This window comes from Bubalus bubalis, chromosome 11 (genome assembly GCF_019923935.1).
Source record: "Bubalus bubalis isolate 160015118507 breed Murrah chromosome 11, NDDB_SH_1, whole genome shotgun sequence".
Lineage (NCBI taxonomy): Eukaryota > Metazoa > Chordata > Mammalia > Artiodactyla > Bovidae > Bubalus > Bubalus bubalis.
The window spans coordinates 81,344,668-81,362,496 of NC_059167.1; the positions used below are offsets into that span (position 1 = coordinate 81,344,668).

General features: G+C 38.2%; 1 protein-coding gene across 4 annotated transcripts in view; it reads left to right on the forward strand.

Annotated features, from left to right (window-relative positions):
- RNF212B (ring finger protein 212B) overlaps window positions 1-17,829 on the forward strand; it is a 53,062-nt gene that overhangs the window by 14,905 nt on the left and 20,328 nt on the right. For 2 of the 4 annotated variants that reach the window (XM_044925314.2, XM_044925312.1), the window contains exons 3-4: window positions 12,630-12,682; window positions 13,157-13,231. In XM_044925314.2, the coding sequence (XP_044781249.1) occupies window positions 12,630-12,682; window positions 13,157-13,231 (128 nt within the window). Of the gene's footprint in view, window positions 1-8,145; window positions 8,377-9,918; window positions 10,020-12,629; window positions 12,683-13,156; window positions 13,232-17,829 lie in introns of all 4 variants that reach the window. The other 2 variants (XM_044925313.1, XM_006066468.3) reach the window with 2 other exon arrangements.

Genomic DNA, 17,829 nt, shown 5'->3' on the forward strand with positions numbered 1-17,829 from the left:
AGGCAGAGAGACCAGAGATCAAATTGCCAACATCCATTGGATCGTAGAAAAAGGAAGAGAATTCCAGAAAAACATCTACTTCTGCTTTATTGATTATGCCAAAGCCTTTGACTGTAGATCACAACAAACTGTGGAAAATTCTGAAAGAGATGGGAATACCAGACCACCTGACCTGCCTCCTGAGAAATCTGTATGCAAGAAGCAACAGTTAGAACCAGACATGGAACAATAGACTGGTTCCAAATTGGGAAAAGAGTACGTCATGGCTGTATATTGTCACCATGCTTATTTGACTTATATGCAGAGTATATCATGCAAAATGCTGGGGTGGATGAAGCACAAGCTGGAATCAAGATTGCCAGGAGAAATATCAATAACCTCAGATATGCAGATGACACCACCCTTATGGCAGAAAGTGAAGAGGAACTAAAGAGCCTCTTGATGAAAGTGAAAGAGGATTGTGAAAATGCTGGCTTAAAACTCAAGATTCAACAAATTAAGATCATGGATCCAGTCCCATCACTTCATGGTAAATAGATGGGGAAGCAGTGGAAACAATGCCTGACTTTATTTTTGGGGCTCCAAAATCACTGCAGATGGTGACTGCAGCCATGAACTTAAAAGATGCTTACTCCTTGGAAGAAAAGCCATGACCAACCTAGACAGCATATTAAAAAGCAGAGACATTACTTTGCCAACAAAGGTCCGTCTAGTCAAAGATATGGTTTTTCCAGTAGTCACGTTTGGATGTGAGAGTTGGACTACAAGGAGAGCTGAGTGCCGAGGAACTGATGCTTTTGAACTATGGTGTTGGAGAAGACTCTTGATAGTCCCTTGGACAGCAAGGAGATCAAACCAGTCAATCCTAAAGGAAATCAGTCCTGAATATTCATTGGAAGAAATTATGCTGAAGCTGAAACTCCAATACTTTGGCTACCTGATGTGAAGGGCTGACTCATTGGAAAAGAGCATGATGCTGGGAAAGACTGAAGGCAGGAGGAGAAGGGGACAACAGAGGATGAGATGGTTGGATGGTATCACTGACTCAATGGACATGAGTTTGAGCAAGCTCTGGCAGTTGGTGATGGATAGGGAAGCCTGGCATGCTATAATCCATGGGGTCTCAAATAGTCGGACACAACTGAGCGACTGAACTGAAATTTGGAAATTGTGAGTCCTCCAATTTTATTCCTCTTTTTCAAGATTGTTTTGGCTATTCTGGATCCTTTGAAATTCCATATGAATTTTTGAATGGATTTTTCAATTTCTGCAAAAAGCACCATTGGAATTTTCATAGAAATTGCACTGATCTGTATATCACTTTGGGTAATATTATCAACAATATTTAGTAGTTTTCCATACATAATCTTGCATCTCCTTGGTTAAATTTATTTTAAGTATTCTTTTCCTTTTGATGCTTCTGTAAATGGAATTGTTTTCTTATAGATAACTTATTTTTGACAAAGGCAATATAGTTGAGAAAAGATCTTTTCAACAAGTGGTGCTCGAACTACTGGATATCCCCATGTGGAAACCAAAAACAAAAGACACAGGACTTTAAAGCATACCTCAAATCATATAGAAAAATTAACTCAAAATGAATCATATTCCTAAACATAAATACAAAACTGTAAGTCTAGATTTCTAGAATTTTAGAAGAAAATATAGGACGAAATCCTTGTGACCTTCAGTTAGGCAAAGACTTCTTAGATATGACACCAAAAGCATGCTCCATTAAAGGACCAGCTGATAAATGGGACTTCACCAAAAGTAAAAATTTGCTCCTCAAGGGGAATTGCCTGTCGAACCAGTGGCTAGGACTCGGTGCTTTCACTGCCGTGACTGTATAGCATGGCCAAAAACAAAACCAGAAAAAAACAGTCCCTGCCCCGCCCCACCCTTACTCTTTAAAGACTACTATTAAAAGATTGAAGACACAAGCCACAGACTGGACATGTATTATTTGATAGAGAAATTTCTTCAGAATATATGAAAAACTCTCGAAGTTCAAAATATGAAAAAAAACCCCAACCTAGTTAAGAATGGTTAAACAAAGATTTTAACGACACTTCACACATATTTGGGCTTCTTGGTGGCTCAGTAAAGAATCTGCCTGCAATGTGGGTGACCTGGATTCAATTCCTGGGTTGGGAAGATCCCCTGGAGAAGGGAATGGCAACCCACTCCAGTATTCTTGCCTGGAAAAATCCCATGAACAGAGGAGCCTGTCAGGGTACAGTTTATGGGGTTGCAAAGAGTTGGACACAACTGAGCGACTAACACTCACGCACATTCATTCATATATAAGCACACAAATATATTCATCATCACTAGTCATTAGGGAAACAGCAATTAAAGCACAATGAGATACTAGTACACCCCTATTAGAATTAATAATAAAAAGACTGAACATTCTGTGCTGGCAGTAACGTGAAGAACCTGAAACTCTTATACATTGCTTGTGGGAATGGAAAATGGTACAATCACTTTGGAAAAGTTTGGCGACTTCTTCAAAAGTCAAACATGTATCTAGCCAGGGAAAAGAGGGCATATGTCCAAACAAAGACTTGAATATGAACATTTATAGCAGCTTTGTTATAGCCCCAAACTGGAAACAATTCAAATGTTCATGAACAGCTGAATGCACAAATTGTGGTATTTACATATTAAAGGGCTTCCCTGGCTGACTCATCCTTGAAGAATCTGCCTGCAATGTAGGAGACACGGGTTCAATCACAGAGTCAGGAAGATCCCCTGGAGAAAGAAATAACAACCCAGTCCAGTATTCTTGCCTGGGAAATCCTGTGGACAGAGAAGCTGGATGGGCAACAGTCCATGGGGTCGCAAGAGTCAGACACGACCGGGCAACTAAAACAACCACTGCCACATATGATAAAATACTGCTCAGCAACAAAAATGAAAGAATTATTGACACATGCAAGAACATGGATGGATCTCAAAATCCTTATGTTGAATGAAGGAAGCTCAACAAAAAGTATATATGATTTCTATATGTAAAACTCCTGAAAATGCAAACTAATCTGTAGTGATAGAAAGTGCCTGTGTTACCTGGATAGAGAAATGTGGGGGAGGGTTGGGAGATATGGTTAACAAAGAAGCATGAAGAAACTTTGGGACATAATGGATATCTTCACTATCTTTAACGCAGTGATGCCTTCAAGGCTTTATAATATGTCAAAACTTACCAAATTATGCATTTTAAATACATACAGTGGGTCGGGAAGATCCGCTGGAGAAGAGATAGGCTACCCACTCCAGTATTCTTGGGCTTCCTTTGTGGCTCAGCTGGTAAAGAATCTGCCTGCAATGCGGGAGACTGGGTTCAATATCTGGGTTGGGAAGATCCCCTGGAGAAGGGAAAGGCTACCGAGTCCAGTATTCTGGCCTGGAGAATTCCATGACTCTATAGTCCATGGGGTTGCAAAGAGCCAGACACAACTGAGCGACTTTCACTTCACTTCACATGTCAATTCTACATCAATAAACTTTTTTAAAAAGCTACCAATCTGATGTATAGCTAGGTTCGTTTGTTTTAGTCCTCAAATTTTAAGAGTTGCTTTTTAATTCTGTTTTTGAATATGTAAAATAATTGCATTTCTATAGACAAAATTATATAACCAGTTAAATTCAGGGAAACATTCCTTTCATATTTTCACTTCTACAATGTTCCCTTCCTATCTCCAGAGGTAATTTTTTCTTTTTGCAATTTCTGTTTTATCATCTAGAGTTGCTTTTTTATATGCATTTATACTCCCCCATTTTTTGGCCATGTTTTGGCCACAACATGTGGGATCCTAGTTCTGCCCCCAGGGATTGAACTGGTGCTCTCTGCAGTAGAAGCTCAGAGTTTAACCTCTGGACTGCTAGGTCAGTCCCCTTCCCAAAACAAAGAACTGCACATTATGTAACCTATACCTTTTGTTTTCATTTAACAATAAATTCTGGAAATTGCTGAATATTCTTCTTTTAAAAAATTCTTTTATTTATTTATGGCTGCCTTAGTCTTTGTTGCTTTGCTTGGGCTTTCTCTAGTTGCTGCGAGTGGAGACTACTCTCGAGTTGTTGTGCATGGGCTTCTCATTGCAGTGGCTCCTGTTGTCTCAGAGCACAGGCTCTAGGTGCACAGGATCCAGTAGCTGCAGCACGTGGGCTCGGTAGTTGTGCCTTGTAGGCTCTGGAACGCAGGCTCAGTAGTAGTTGTGGTGCATGGGCTCAGTTGCTCCATGGCATGTGGAATCTTCCCAGACGAGGGATGGAACCTGTGTCCCCTGCACTGGCAGGTGGATTCTTATCCACTGCGCCACCAGGGACGTCTCTCCTTTCTTTCTTTTTTAAAAAATATTTGTTTACTTATTTGGCTGTGCTGGGTCTTATTTGCAGCATATGGGATCTAGTTCCCTGAGCAAGGATCAAACCCAGGCCCCCTGCATTGGGAGCCCAGAGTCTTAACTACTGGATCACCAGCAAAGTCCCTCTCATTTCTTTTTATATGTGCATAATACTCAACTGTGATTTGTCACTGATAAACATTTGCTATTATAAATAGTAGTGCAAGAAAATAACCTTGTTCATAAGTGATCTCATATTTTTGCCAGTGCATCTTTGAGACAGATTTTTAGAAATGGAATTGCTGGGTTAAAGATAAATATATGTGTAACTTTCCTAGATAATGTCATGTTCACTACAGAGTGTTTGCTGTGTTTGGCATCCTCACCAGCAACATATGAGTGTCTGTTGCCCCCTAACCTTGACAAGTGAATATGTTATGAAATACTTGGGTCTGCCAGTCTGATCAATGAAAAGTGGTAGTTTGATGGAGTTTGCTTATCCCACTAAAAGTGAGGTTGAATATCTTTTAATATGTTCAAGGGCCATTAAATTTTTTTCTATGAACTGTTTATGCCTTTTGCTCAACTTTCTATTGTCATTGGTTTTCTCTTTTTAGAAGTTCTTTGTATAGTAAAGTTATTAACCCTTTGTGATTTAAGTTGTCACAATTTGTCACTTAGGTTTTCACTTCATCTATAGTGGGCTTTCTCTGTGTATATGTTGTGAGAAAGAAAAATTTGGACTCTTTCTCCAAAGGGTGTTCTTTTATTTTTATGTTGCCAAGTTTATCAATCTTTTCTTTTATTGCTTCTAGACTTGGATCATAGCAAGAGTTCTTTACATGCACACACACACATCTTTTAATCACGTTAAGGAAATATCCACTGACTCTTACTTCACTGAAATTTTAAATCAGAAATGGATATGAATTATGACAAATGCTTTGTTGGCAACTGGAGATAAGCATATGACATTTCTTCTTAGAAATATTACTATAATAAGTTACATTAATAGATTTCTTAATATTGAATTATCCTTTTTTTCTTGTAATGAACATCACTTGGTCATACTTTAAAAAATGTACTCTATTTTCTATCTTATTTAAGATTTTTGAATCAATATTCACAGGTGAGATTGTTATATGGTTTTCTTGTGTATATGTGTGCAATCTTTATCATTTGTTTACTAAGTTCATTTCATAAAATGTTTTTAAAAGTTTTATCCTTTTTCTATGACCCAGAATGTGTAAGTAGAATTAAGATTATATTTAGGAAAACTATGCAATGGTTTGAGTTATGGGCTGAACTAGTCACTTTTTAGTGGAACATCTTTTTAACCTGAAAGAACAACTAACAAACTATACTTATTCAGATTTGGGTATTTGATAGACATTTTCTCAAAAATATACAAACTGAGTTTGTCATTTCAAGGAAAACAGGTGACATAGTGTAATACTTATTGCCAATGATAAAACTCAAACTTTCAGATGAAAATCAAAATTTTGAGAAACTTGTATCTGTAACTGTGTGCCTGACTACTTCGCAATACTCAAAGATTTTTCTGGTGAGATTGGTAATGATAGTAACAAAGGTGATTTTAAAATATTATAAAATGAGTGTGTCAATATTTAATATTGTTTCATGAAACGTGTCAATGCGTATAACTCAGTGAACTAGTATTTTCCAAATGACCAATTTGGTCTAAATGTAAAATGTGACAAGTTCATTGATACAGGGCAGCTAGCTTTTAACAAACTCCCACTTCTTAAATGTTGGTGTAGTGTCAAAGAAAAATATTAACGAAATCTAAATAGGTGAATAGTGGACTCACTGGAAAAGATCCTGAAGTTGGGAAAGATTAAAGGCAAAAGGTGAAAAGGGCAGCAGAGAATGAGATGGCTGGATAGCATCACTAACTCAATGGCTATGAACTTGGGCAAATTCCAGGAGATAGCGGAGGACAGGGAGACTTTGCTTGCTGAGACCCACGGGCTCGCAGAGTTGGACAGCACTTAGCGACTGAACAATAGGCTCTAGGGAAATACTACTCTCTTTTCAGGCTACATACTTGAGTGAGTCCAGATCTTTACACGCTTCAACCAAAACAGTATACTGTAACAGAGTGATTGCATAAGTACATGTGTGAATCCAGCTGCTTTCGATTAGGTCAGATTGTGTGTGTGTGTGTGTGTGTGTGTGTGTGTGTGTATGTGTGTGTATGTGTGTGCGCGCGCGTGTGCGCGCACACACACACACACACACACACGCATGCTCAGTTGTGTCCAAGGCTTTGCAACCCAATACTGGAGTGGGTTGCCATTTCCTTTTCCAGCGGATCTTTCTGACCATGGGATTGAACCCACATCTCCTGCATCTCCTGCAGATTCTTTACCACTGAGCTAGCTACCTGGGAAGCCCAGGTAGCCAGTGTTGTTCAGTCACTGGATCCTGACTGATTCTTTTCCATCCCATGGACTGCAGCATGCCAGGCCTCCCTGACATCATCAGATGCCTGGTCAGATAGTAAGAGATTATAAAATAGTAAAGTAAAAGTGATGCCACTCTTCTCACTAAATTATATTTATTTTGGAACATATAGTTATATTTCACAGGTTATGTTACCACTTAATGGGTTTATTATTGTTGTTTTCAAATAAATTAATAAATATTTTTAACTTTTCAGTTTTAATTGCTAATATGGTGAATATTGATAGATACAATCCACAGAAACCAAAACTTTGTGGGGAGGGAGTCTTCAATATATATATATTTTTTTGCCACAGCATGCCTGAGATAGAGGATCTTCCTTCCCCAACCAGGGATCAAACTGTGCCCCGGCAGTGGAAGCGCAGAGTCCTCACCACTGGACCACTGGGGAATTCCTTTCAATACTTCTTAAAAGTTAAAAGAGTTCTGAGACCAAGAAGTTTGCAAATCAGCATTTGTTGACTTCCTCAAGAAAATTTCATGTTCACATTTTTTTTTGGTCAGCTACTTTTATAATTGAACAGAGCCATAAAATTCTTGGATCATATTTTCTTTTTGAAAACCTTGAAATGCATCTTCATTGTTTCTAGCATAAAATGATTCTGTAAGGAAGTCTCATGCCAATCTACTTTTCTTTTCCTTATAAATGGCTAATATTTGTTGTCTGGATGCTCAAAGGGGTTTTCCTTATCTTTTTTTCCCCTTATATTTAAAGACTAATTTAATAGCTTTACTAGAAAATGTTTTGGTTTTGACTGTTCTGGATCAGTTTTCTCCTTTGCAATAAATATGTACTTAGTTCTTATTTCAGGAAAAATTTCTTAAAATTTTGTTTTAAATATTTGTTCTGATACATTGCTCTGGTTTTCCTTGCGGGGATAACCGTGTGTGTAAAATCTCTTTGCTTGTTCTCTATATCTCTTTCTCTTGAAAGTTTTTATTTTTCTTTTTAGGAAAACCGTCCTCCTTTCAGCATTATTTCTGAAAAAAAATTTTTTTAATTTCCTTGATACTGGTTAGTTCTCATTTAATAAAAAACAGTACTCTATACAAATCACTTTTTAGCTTTTCTATTTCTGGTTTACACAGTTCTTTAAAAGCATTTATTATTTTCTTTATTTCACTTGAAAATAAAGTGAAAAAAGAGAGAAGAAAAAAATTACGTTAAAGTTTTCATCAGCTTTGTGACCACATTTTTCTACTGTGTTACGTCTACTTGAATATTATTAGGTTTGTTTTCACCTTTTTGTTTATGCAGTAGCACGTTTGGGATTCGACCATATTTCTTATCTTTTTCCAATTTTAAAAGACGTAGATTTTCCCGGAATCTACTTTCGTCTCTCGGGCCCCGCCCACTCCCGGGCCCCGCCCACTCCCGGGCCCCGCCCACGCCGCTCACACACCGTCGAGGGACACGCCCAGCTGCTTGTCTCTCGCTGGTGCCAGACTCTCTATTTTTTCCCGCCATTTCCAGCTCTTCTTGAGAGCTGGTTGATTTCGGTGAGATCCGAGGCCCTCCGGGATCACTGCGGTCAAACAGGTAGGGAATATAGTTTAAAAAAAGCTACTGGTAAATTTGAGCCTTTGCCAAATCTCCATCGCCCTTAGAAATAGGGCGAGTCTTACCCTCACAAACCCTGTTAACGGCTCTTCTTTGAAAGAGTTCATTTGGTCAACCCATTTGATTAAAATTCTTCTTGCTCCGCCTAACTGGGAGCATTATAACTGGGACCTTTCCAGTGGTTCTTTAGATTCACTTCTGGGAGAAGTTAGTGTTTCTGTGAGCAACAAATAGAAATCTGAAGTGCGTGCCTCTGTGTAATGTCTTTGCGTTGAAACGTTTGCATGCTCAGTCGCTCCAGTCGTGTCTGACTCTTTGTGACCGAATGGACTGTAGCTCGCCAGGCTCCTCTGTCCAAGGGATTCTCCAGGCAAGCACACTGGAGTTGTTTGTCGTGCCCTCCTCCAGAGGATCTCCCCGACCCAGGGATCGAACCGGTGTCTCTTTACAGATCCTGCATTAGCAGTCGGATTCTTTACCACTAGCGCCATCTGGGAAGCCCTATTGAAATATGTATTCAGTGTTTTTGTCTTGAATCTTGCCCTTGTGTGACAAAAATGTTAAAGTGTGGCGCAAACTAGCCAACATCCTTTGAGCAAATGTCTCCATAAACGACTTTATAACGTTTTTAAAGAAAAAACATAAGTGGGGAAAAAAATTTACCTTCTGTTTTGGTTTTTTCCCCCAATTTAATTTTAAATTAAAATCAAACCTGTTTCATTCTCGTAGTATATTCATGAAATTAAACATAAATTCATTAAATATATGAACTAATGACAGATCTGTATGTATCAGTTCTGTATTTTTAATGTCAGTTTCTTCATTTCAAATCTTGCTGTTCAATGAATATCAAATGCATCTTTTATTTTTATTTTTTCAAATGCATCTTTTAAAAAAGGATGGGATTGGACAAAATGTTAAATGATTTTTAAGATCACTTTTAGATCTATGATTCTGAGGTTCTGTGGAATAGAAGAAAATGTAAACAATCTGAGACATCATTCAAAAACCATCTTTCTCTTAGATAAAATGTGTCCCAAGTGGTTAATATGTGATCTTCTATATTTTGTCCACTACCTCCTCCTTGCTCCATCTTGCTGTATCACAGGAAACTATTAGGAAATAAGAAGATGGTTCTTTTTTTTAAAGATTGTTTTTTCTAATTACAGATTAATACCTGAATTAATACAGAAAACTTAGAAAACAAAACGGTGTAAAGACAGCATATACATACAACAAATATCCATAATCTCACCATTCAAAAAAAAAATCATCACTGTCCTGTTACTTTTCTGAATATGTATACTTTTTAGAAAATGGCATTGCATACTCTGCAGTCCGCTTTTTTACACTTTAAAGATATATCTTACAACCAATTGAAATACTCCACAAAAATATGCCCATATTCCAATAAGTTAGCAGAAGCTGAGCAAGCATTAAGTAGATTTTGGAACAGCTATAATTATGTTATAGTAAATATAATTATGTTATGCCCAGAGTTGTTCTCTCTCTTTGCTGCAGAATGGATTGGTTTCACTGCAACCGATGTTTCCGAAAAGATGGGGCCCATTTCTTTGTCACCAACTGTGGCCATATTTTCTGTAAAAAATGTGTGATTCTGGGTGAGTGACTTAACTGTTTTCAGATTCAGGCAAAAATGTTTTAAACTCTAGAAATAATGATTAGCCATTTCTCTGTGTAACTTGGAATAAATACCACTTAGGAGGTCAAATGTGCTGTGAGTATAATAGGAAACTGTTGATTATGAAAATTGGAGGAATCCATTAACAAAGAATGATTTAGCAAATGGAATATCTATTATTTGAACATCAAAAGGTGCTTGTCCATGTTCTGAAGCCTGTAGCAGGGAAAGCCACAAAATTATCAGACTGACTAGAGAAAAGAGAGAAAAATAAAAATGATGACTAGAAATTGGGAAAGTGGTTGATGACAAGAGCCATTTCTAATGGAAAGTGGTATAGTCTGTCAAGTTAATTTGTTTAGAAATATTGACGATGATGATAGTGGTGGGTAATACCTTTGTGGTTTTCACGTGTCCTGATTTTGTTAGAAGGAAAGTTATGACCAACTAGATAGCATATTCAAAAGCAGAGACATTACTTTGCCAACAAAGGTCCATCTAGTCAAGGCTATGGTTTTTCCAGTGGTCGTGTATGGATATGAGAGTTGGACTGTGAAGAAAGCTGAGCACCGAAGAATTGATGCTTTTGAACTGTGGTGTTGGAGAAGACTCTTGAGAGTCCCTTGGACTGCAAGGACACCCAACCAGTCCATTCTAAAGGAGATCAGTCCTGGGTGTTCTTTGGAAGGAATGATGCTAAAGCTGAAACTCCAATACTTTGGCCACCTCATGCGAAGAGCTGACTCATTGGAAAAGAGTCTGATGCTGGGAGGAATTGGGGGCAGGAGGAGAAGGGGGTGACAGAGGATGAGATGACTGGATGGCATCACCGACTCAATGGACGTGAGTTTGGGTGAACTCCGGGAGTTGGTGATGGACAGGGAGGCCTGGCGTGCTGCAGTTCACGGGGTAGCAAAGAGTCGGACACGACTGAGTGACTGAACTGAACTGAACTAATTTTATATATCCTTAACACAACCCCAGGAGGTAATTATTAATAGACCCACTTTACAAGTAGGGAGCTGATTCAAAGAGGTGATTTGACCAAGTTCTTGTAACTGTTAAATCTTAGAAGTGGGACTTTAAGATATGTCTTTTTTTTTTTTTTTTTTTTAAAGTGCTAAAAAACTTACAAGGTATGTATGTATTCTGGGTATGTAGGTCCAGAAGAGGGACTTAGGATGCTTTGATCAGGGAAAATTTCATGGAAGAAGTGCCACTTTGATAAAGTTTTGAGTAATAAATTGGAGTCTGCCAAGCGAATTAGGCAGGGAAGATAATTCTAGTTTAAAAGAACATCATGTATAAAGGAATATAGCATCATAAAACTTAGTACAGGGAAGTACACATGGTTGGGATTGGTAGAACATAAAAGAATAAGATGAGAAATGTGAGAGATGAGGCTAGAGAGGTAGACAGTGGCCAGATGATGGAAGGCTCTATCTACCAGGCTAAAGAACCTGAACTTTATCCTGCAGGTGATGGAGAGCTGTGGCAGTTTCTTTGTTTTGTCTTTTTCTTAAATAGAAGAATGGTTTGGATGTGCTAGCTGATTCTGGCAATAATACAGGAGGAAGACTGGGAAAACTTTATCCCCAAAGAAAAAGAGTCAGGTTAGCTCACCTCTGGAGAAGCTTTTTTGAGGTGTAAATCTCATGACCCTTTTAAGTTCTCTGCTAATGTGACAAAGCTATTACTATGCTAACAGCAGCTCACTTTGGAGCAGTTTGTCTCAGTGAAGCACATGTCATATGATGTTTTCTCCTGACATGGCATTTATCTTAATCAATAACCAGCACCACTACTAAAAATTCAACTTCAAAGGAAAATTAGGAATTTTAATTCTCAAATCTTTCATGTTGAGTCAATTAGACAATGAGGGTAGGAGAGCTCCAAAACGATATCCAGGAATACTAGCAAAGTGCAAACAGGGCAGGAATAATTGGAGAATTTCTTCAGGTACCCATTGTGTGCCTACTGTCAGGGAGATGGAATAAAAAAATAATAACTTAAAGTTGAGATCATTTGTACTCTTTCTGCTGCTGCTAAGTCACTTCAGTCGTGTCTGACTCTGTGCGACCCCATAGACGGCAGCCCACCAGGCCCCGTCGTCCCTGGGATTCTCCAGGCAAGAACACTAGAGTGGGTCGCAATTTCCTTCTCCAGTGCATGAAAGTGAAAAGGGAAAGTGAAGTCGCTCAGCCGTGTACCACTCTTCGCGACCCCACGGACTGCAGCCTACCAGGCTCCTCCATCCATGGGATTTTCCAGGCAAGAGTACAGTAAATGTACACCCCTCAATGACTGCTGGGAGGCAACTGTCCCTCATTTGTAGAAGAAAATTGGGAATTTATTAAAAAGGAATGGGTAGAGGTACAGAGTGAAAGCCTTACTTCTCATCAACATACAAGTTTGGAAACGCTGATTTCTGGCATGGTGCTCAAGTTGAGGTCCTTTTTTAGCACAGTGACATTCTGAATTCAGTAAGAGCCTCTTTTCACTAGCTAGCCCGCTTGACTTACCACATACTTTGGGAGAATCTTACTTCACACCCGTGAGAACCAAACATTTTTTTCCCTTTCCTCCCTAGAAAAATGTGCTGTTTGTGGAACTGCCTGCAAATATCTGGCTCTTTCTGATAATGTAAGTTTTTCCTTCTCTGTCACAATCTTATCCTGTTTCCTGGTGTATAGGAAGTATAAAAAGAATACAGAGACTATGAACTGAAAGTTGGGGGGAATTTCCTGTCAGTTCAGTGGTTAGGACTCAGTTCTTTCACTGCAGACCTGGGTTCAATCCTTGGTCAGGAAACTAAGATCACCAAGCTACACCATGCAGCCCCCAAAAAAGAAACAAAATGGGTAGATAACAATTGAGGTGGAAAAGGAGGTAAACAAGAGATAGAAGAATTATTTGTGGGTTTGTGGCTACTGCCACAGAAGTGTGAGGTAAGGAGGATTAAGACATACAGTCTACGTCTCCTGGTTCAGTAGTGATCACACTCTTACCTAGCACAGTAAAATTCTATCTGGTGCTTTAGAAAGGGTGGTACATCTTTAACCATATTTGCCAGTATTTTATTTCATTCCATTGTGATGTGTCTTATTCTCTTGATAGCTGAAACCTCAGGAGAAGATGTACTTCAGAAACCCTGTGGAGACTGCTTTGCAGTACTTTAGTCACATCTCTCAGGTATGAGAAATAACAGTGAAGACATTCTGATTTTCCAGGCAAGTTATAATTGCATCTTATTTCTTTTCCAAAGGTTCTCTTTAAACTGCATTCGTACATTTGTATACAGTGGGGAGAAATTGGCTGCCCTATTTGCTTTCTTCCCTGATAATACAAATCTCAACAATTAACTTTTTACTGACCTAGAATCTGTGATAGGCTGTAAAAAACACTATGTAGCTGAATCTTGTAGTTCCTAGTTCTATTAAGTCATTTTTGAGGGTAAAGATGCTTCTAGGCAGCTTCATTATCCTTCTGTGCAGATTTAGTGAATCTTCTAAAAATTGCTTTGAATATATAGGTCTGACCCTGTAGTGGACTTAGCAGCCTGGCTTTCAAAGTTTTGCTTATAGACCTAAGTTCAAGAAGGGATTTCTTGTTCTCTATTCTTATTTTTCAATAACCTTTCTTAGTAATGCTTATATATTTAATTCTTAATTTAGTATTTATAATTAGTTGTCTGAACTTTAGAAGATATTTTTCTTTTCCTGATGCATGATATGTTGTCATGCTATTGACTCAGTCAGGAGCAATCGAGTTGTGGAAGGAGGTTAAGAGGAGACAGGACAGATTTGAGAGAGTTCCCAAATTGTAAAAATTTCGGTTTTTCACTTTCATTCTTTAGTTCTCCACCAAGATCATTTCATGGCCTCATGGGATTCTTATCTGGGCATGTTTCTTGAGATTTTATCACTATTTTTCTTCTCTGTTCTCATTATTTTGAGAGTTATTCTTTTATTAAACATGAAGATGGTCCTTTGTCATGTTTGGCTGAAGAGAGTAGATGTCATTTTTCTTTGATGTCTCCCCTTTGATGTCATCAGTCCTGACTCTGGAGATGGAGGAAGGGAAATGAGGGCTTTCACGGCATCCTGTTTTTAGCTGCTTGGGTGAACCATCATATTTGAGATACTATTTAACATTATGAGGAGATAAAATCCAGCTGAGACTCAAGCAGAAATGTAAACAAGGTCACATGGACAGGAGAAAAAGCAGAGCTTTGGTTAATAACTAAACCAAGGATTAGTTAATGATCAGTAGAGAAATTATATGTAGTCTAAATTCTAACCTACCTAATCATGGGACCAATTACACATGGTCAAGTAATCAAGATAAAATACATGGAAAGGGTCAGTTAATCATCACTTTAGTGAAGTGCCAGTTTGGTAAAGTCAGCAAGGTCTGAAAATGTGTTTTCCTAATCTGTGAAGTTGAATAACTGATCCAAGTAATGTCTAGATTGTCTTTTGCTCACATTTTCTTTCCTCAGTCAGACTTTTACTGACTCATCTCAAATAGCAGCCCCAAGTGTACTTAGCCTGCTTTATTTTTCATTGGAAATCTTATCTCTAACATTTTATAATATATTTGTTATTGTCTGAATTCTGCTCTGCTTTCTCGTAGCATAATGTGTTCAAGGTTCATTCATGTAAAAATATTAGAACTTCATTAGTATTTCATTCCTTTCCATGACCAAGTAATACTATAGATGGATATACATTTCATGTATTCATTCATCAGTTGAGGTACATTTAATTTGTTTCCACCTTTTGATTATTATGAATAATGCCACTATGAACACATGTATACAAGTTTTTGTGTGGACATATATATTCATATCTCTTGGATGTATACATAGGAATTAAATCACTGGGTCAAATGGTAGTTCTGTGTTTAACTTTTGAAACTGCCAGACTGTTTTCCCAAGTGCTTGCCTATTTTACATTTTTACCAGCAGTGTGTAAGGATAGAATATGGAGACATATTCTAATCAACATTTGTTTTATCTGTCTTTTTTTATTATAATCATCCTAGTGGTATGAACTTGTATCGTGGTGTGGTTTTGATTTACATTTAGAATTGATGCTTTTGAACTGTGGTGCTGGAGAAGACTCTTGAGAGTCCCTTGGACTGCAAGGAGATCCAACCAGTCCATCCTAAAGGAGACCAGTCCTGGGTGTTCATTGGAAGGACTGATGCTGAGGCTGAAACTCCAATACTTTGGCCACCTCATGCGAAGAGTTGACTCATTGGAAAAGACCCTGATGCTGGGAGGGATTGGGGGCAGGAGGAGAGGGGGACGACAGAGGATGAGATGGCTGGATGGCATCACCCACTCGATGCACATGAGTTTAGGTGAACTCCGGGAGTTGGTGATGGATAGGGAGGCCTGGCGTGCTGCAATTCATGGGGTTGCAAAGAGTTGGACATGACTGAGCGACTGAACTGACTTACTGAACTGATGTTGAGCATCTTCTTGTGTATTTATGGGCTATTTATTTGTCATCTTTAAAGTGATGTCTATTCAGATACTTTGCCCTTGCCCATTTTTTTTAAAAGATTGTCTTTTTATTATTAGTTGTAAGGGTTCTTATATATTCTAGGTACTAGTCCTTATCCAGATACATGATTTGCAAACATTTTCTTCCATTTTGTTGGGCCCTTTCCACTTTAAAATTAAGAAATAAAATAGGGCTTCCCTGGTGGCTCAGTGGTAAAGAATCTGACTGCCAATGAAGGAGACTTGGGTTCGATCCCTGGTCCAGGAAGATCCCACATGCTGAAGAGCAGCTAAGCCCGTGTGCCGCAACCATTGAGCCTTTATTCTAGAGCCTGGGAACCACAACTACTGAGCCACAACTACTGAAGCCTGCTCTTTGCAACTAGAGAAAAGCCCGTGCAACAAGGAAGAATGAGCACAGTCAAATAAAAATTATTTTAAAAAAAGAAATAAAATAAATGTCTATTAAGTAAATTCAAATAGGCAGAACAGATAAGATGGGGTATCAGTAAAATAGGAAATAGAGAGAAGATATTGAGAGAAGAGGGAAAGAGGTAAATTCACAAAGAAAGACAAATTCAGAGCAAGAGGCATAAATGAAAATACAGAAAAAGACTTTTATTAGTTTAGTGTTGGGATAGACAAATATTTCTTGAAAGGTCAGTAAATATTTAGGCTTTGCAAGCCATGCAGTCTCTGTTGCAGCTACTCAACTCTGCTGTTATAGCATAGAAGCAGCCATAGGCAGTTTGTAAACAAATGGGCAGGACCATATTCTAGCAAAAGGCAAAGGAGAAAAGGAAAGATATACCTATTTGAATGCAGAGTTCCAAAGAATAGCAAGGAAAGGTAAGAAAGCCTTCCTCAGTGATCAATGCAAAGAAATAGAGAAAAATAATAGAACAGGAAAGAGTAGAGATCTCTTCAAGAAAACTAGAGATACCAAGGGAACATTTCATGCAAAGATGGGCACAATAAAGGACAGAAATGGTATGGACCTAACAGAAGCAGATGTTAAAAAGAGGTGGCAACAACATACAGAAGAACTATACAAAAAAGATCTGATCGATAGTTGCCTGACTTTGAAGTCTTATGTTTCGCTAACATACATAAATAACTACCATACAAGTTGTTTGAATAAAATCAAGACCCGATCTCATCAATAGACCAGACCAGTTTTCCATCCTTCACTTGAATTTAAACATTGAACAACTGAGATAATCAATGATGCCTTTGAAAAAAGGTTTTGTTTAGTCAAAGATTATTTTACCTGAAAAGAAAGAGTTTATCTGTCACCATATAAGACTTCTGAAACAGTATAGTTGAGTTCTTTGTCACTACTGAGCAGGTTGAGGAACTTAGGCCCCAGTGTAAGAGATAATATTGCTTTGATTACAGAGCAAATAATATTGTTTTGTTCAAACCAAAACTTAACTTTCTGACTGCACTGCACAGCATGTGGAATCTTAGTTCATCAACCAGGGATGGAACTCATGCCCCTTGAAGTGGAAGCATGGAGTCTTAACCACTTGACCACCAGGGAAGTCCCCTGCTTTTGATATGGAAGCATTTAGAAAAAAAAATTTTTTTTGCACCAATCTCTTTGAGCATCATAATTACTCTTGCAGTTACAAATCTGAACATTTAACTGCCTTTTCAAAACCCTTTAATGTCCTATCGCCTGTTTCCTTCCGACCCTTCAGAGTGACACCTAGTTCCCTTAAGATGGGGTTCCTCCAGATCTTCTCTCTCCAATGTCATCCACAGCTACCACTTCACATTTTATGTACCACATAAGTTCTTATGTAGGTTATTTATTACCTAACCTATAGGGTAGGTTTAGTTCTTTTATACACCATGTAGTGTATAACAGTTTTGTATCTCTGTGCCCGGAACACTTGACTTCCACACTAAAGTCACCTCTTAATTATTATTTCTATACTTTATACATACTTCTTCTGTTTTTCATATCACCTTTTGTTTTAGTTATTGATTCATACTTCTGAATGTCTCTTGTACAATATGGTGAAGAGCTACAAAAGTACAAGAGTTCATACTATCCCTCTTAGTATTTCCTATTCCTTGTATCCATCACTCTGCTTCACCAATTCTTAGCTCATGGCCAGTTTTCCTTTTTCTGGACAATCCCATCTCCTGCCACCCCATCTAGATTATTTTGAAGCCAAAGTCAGATATATTATTTCAATTTGTAAATATTTCAGAGCCTGTCTCTAAAAGATAGGTACTCCTTTCTTAAATATAACCACGTCATGATAAA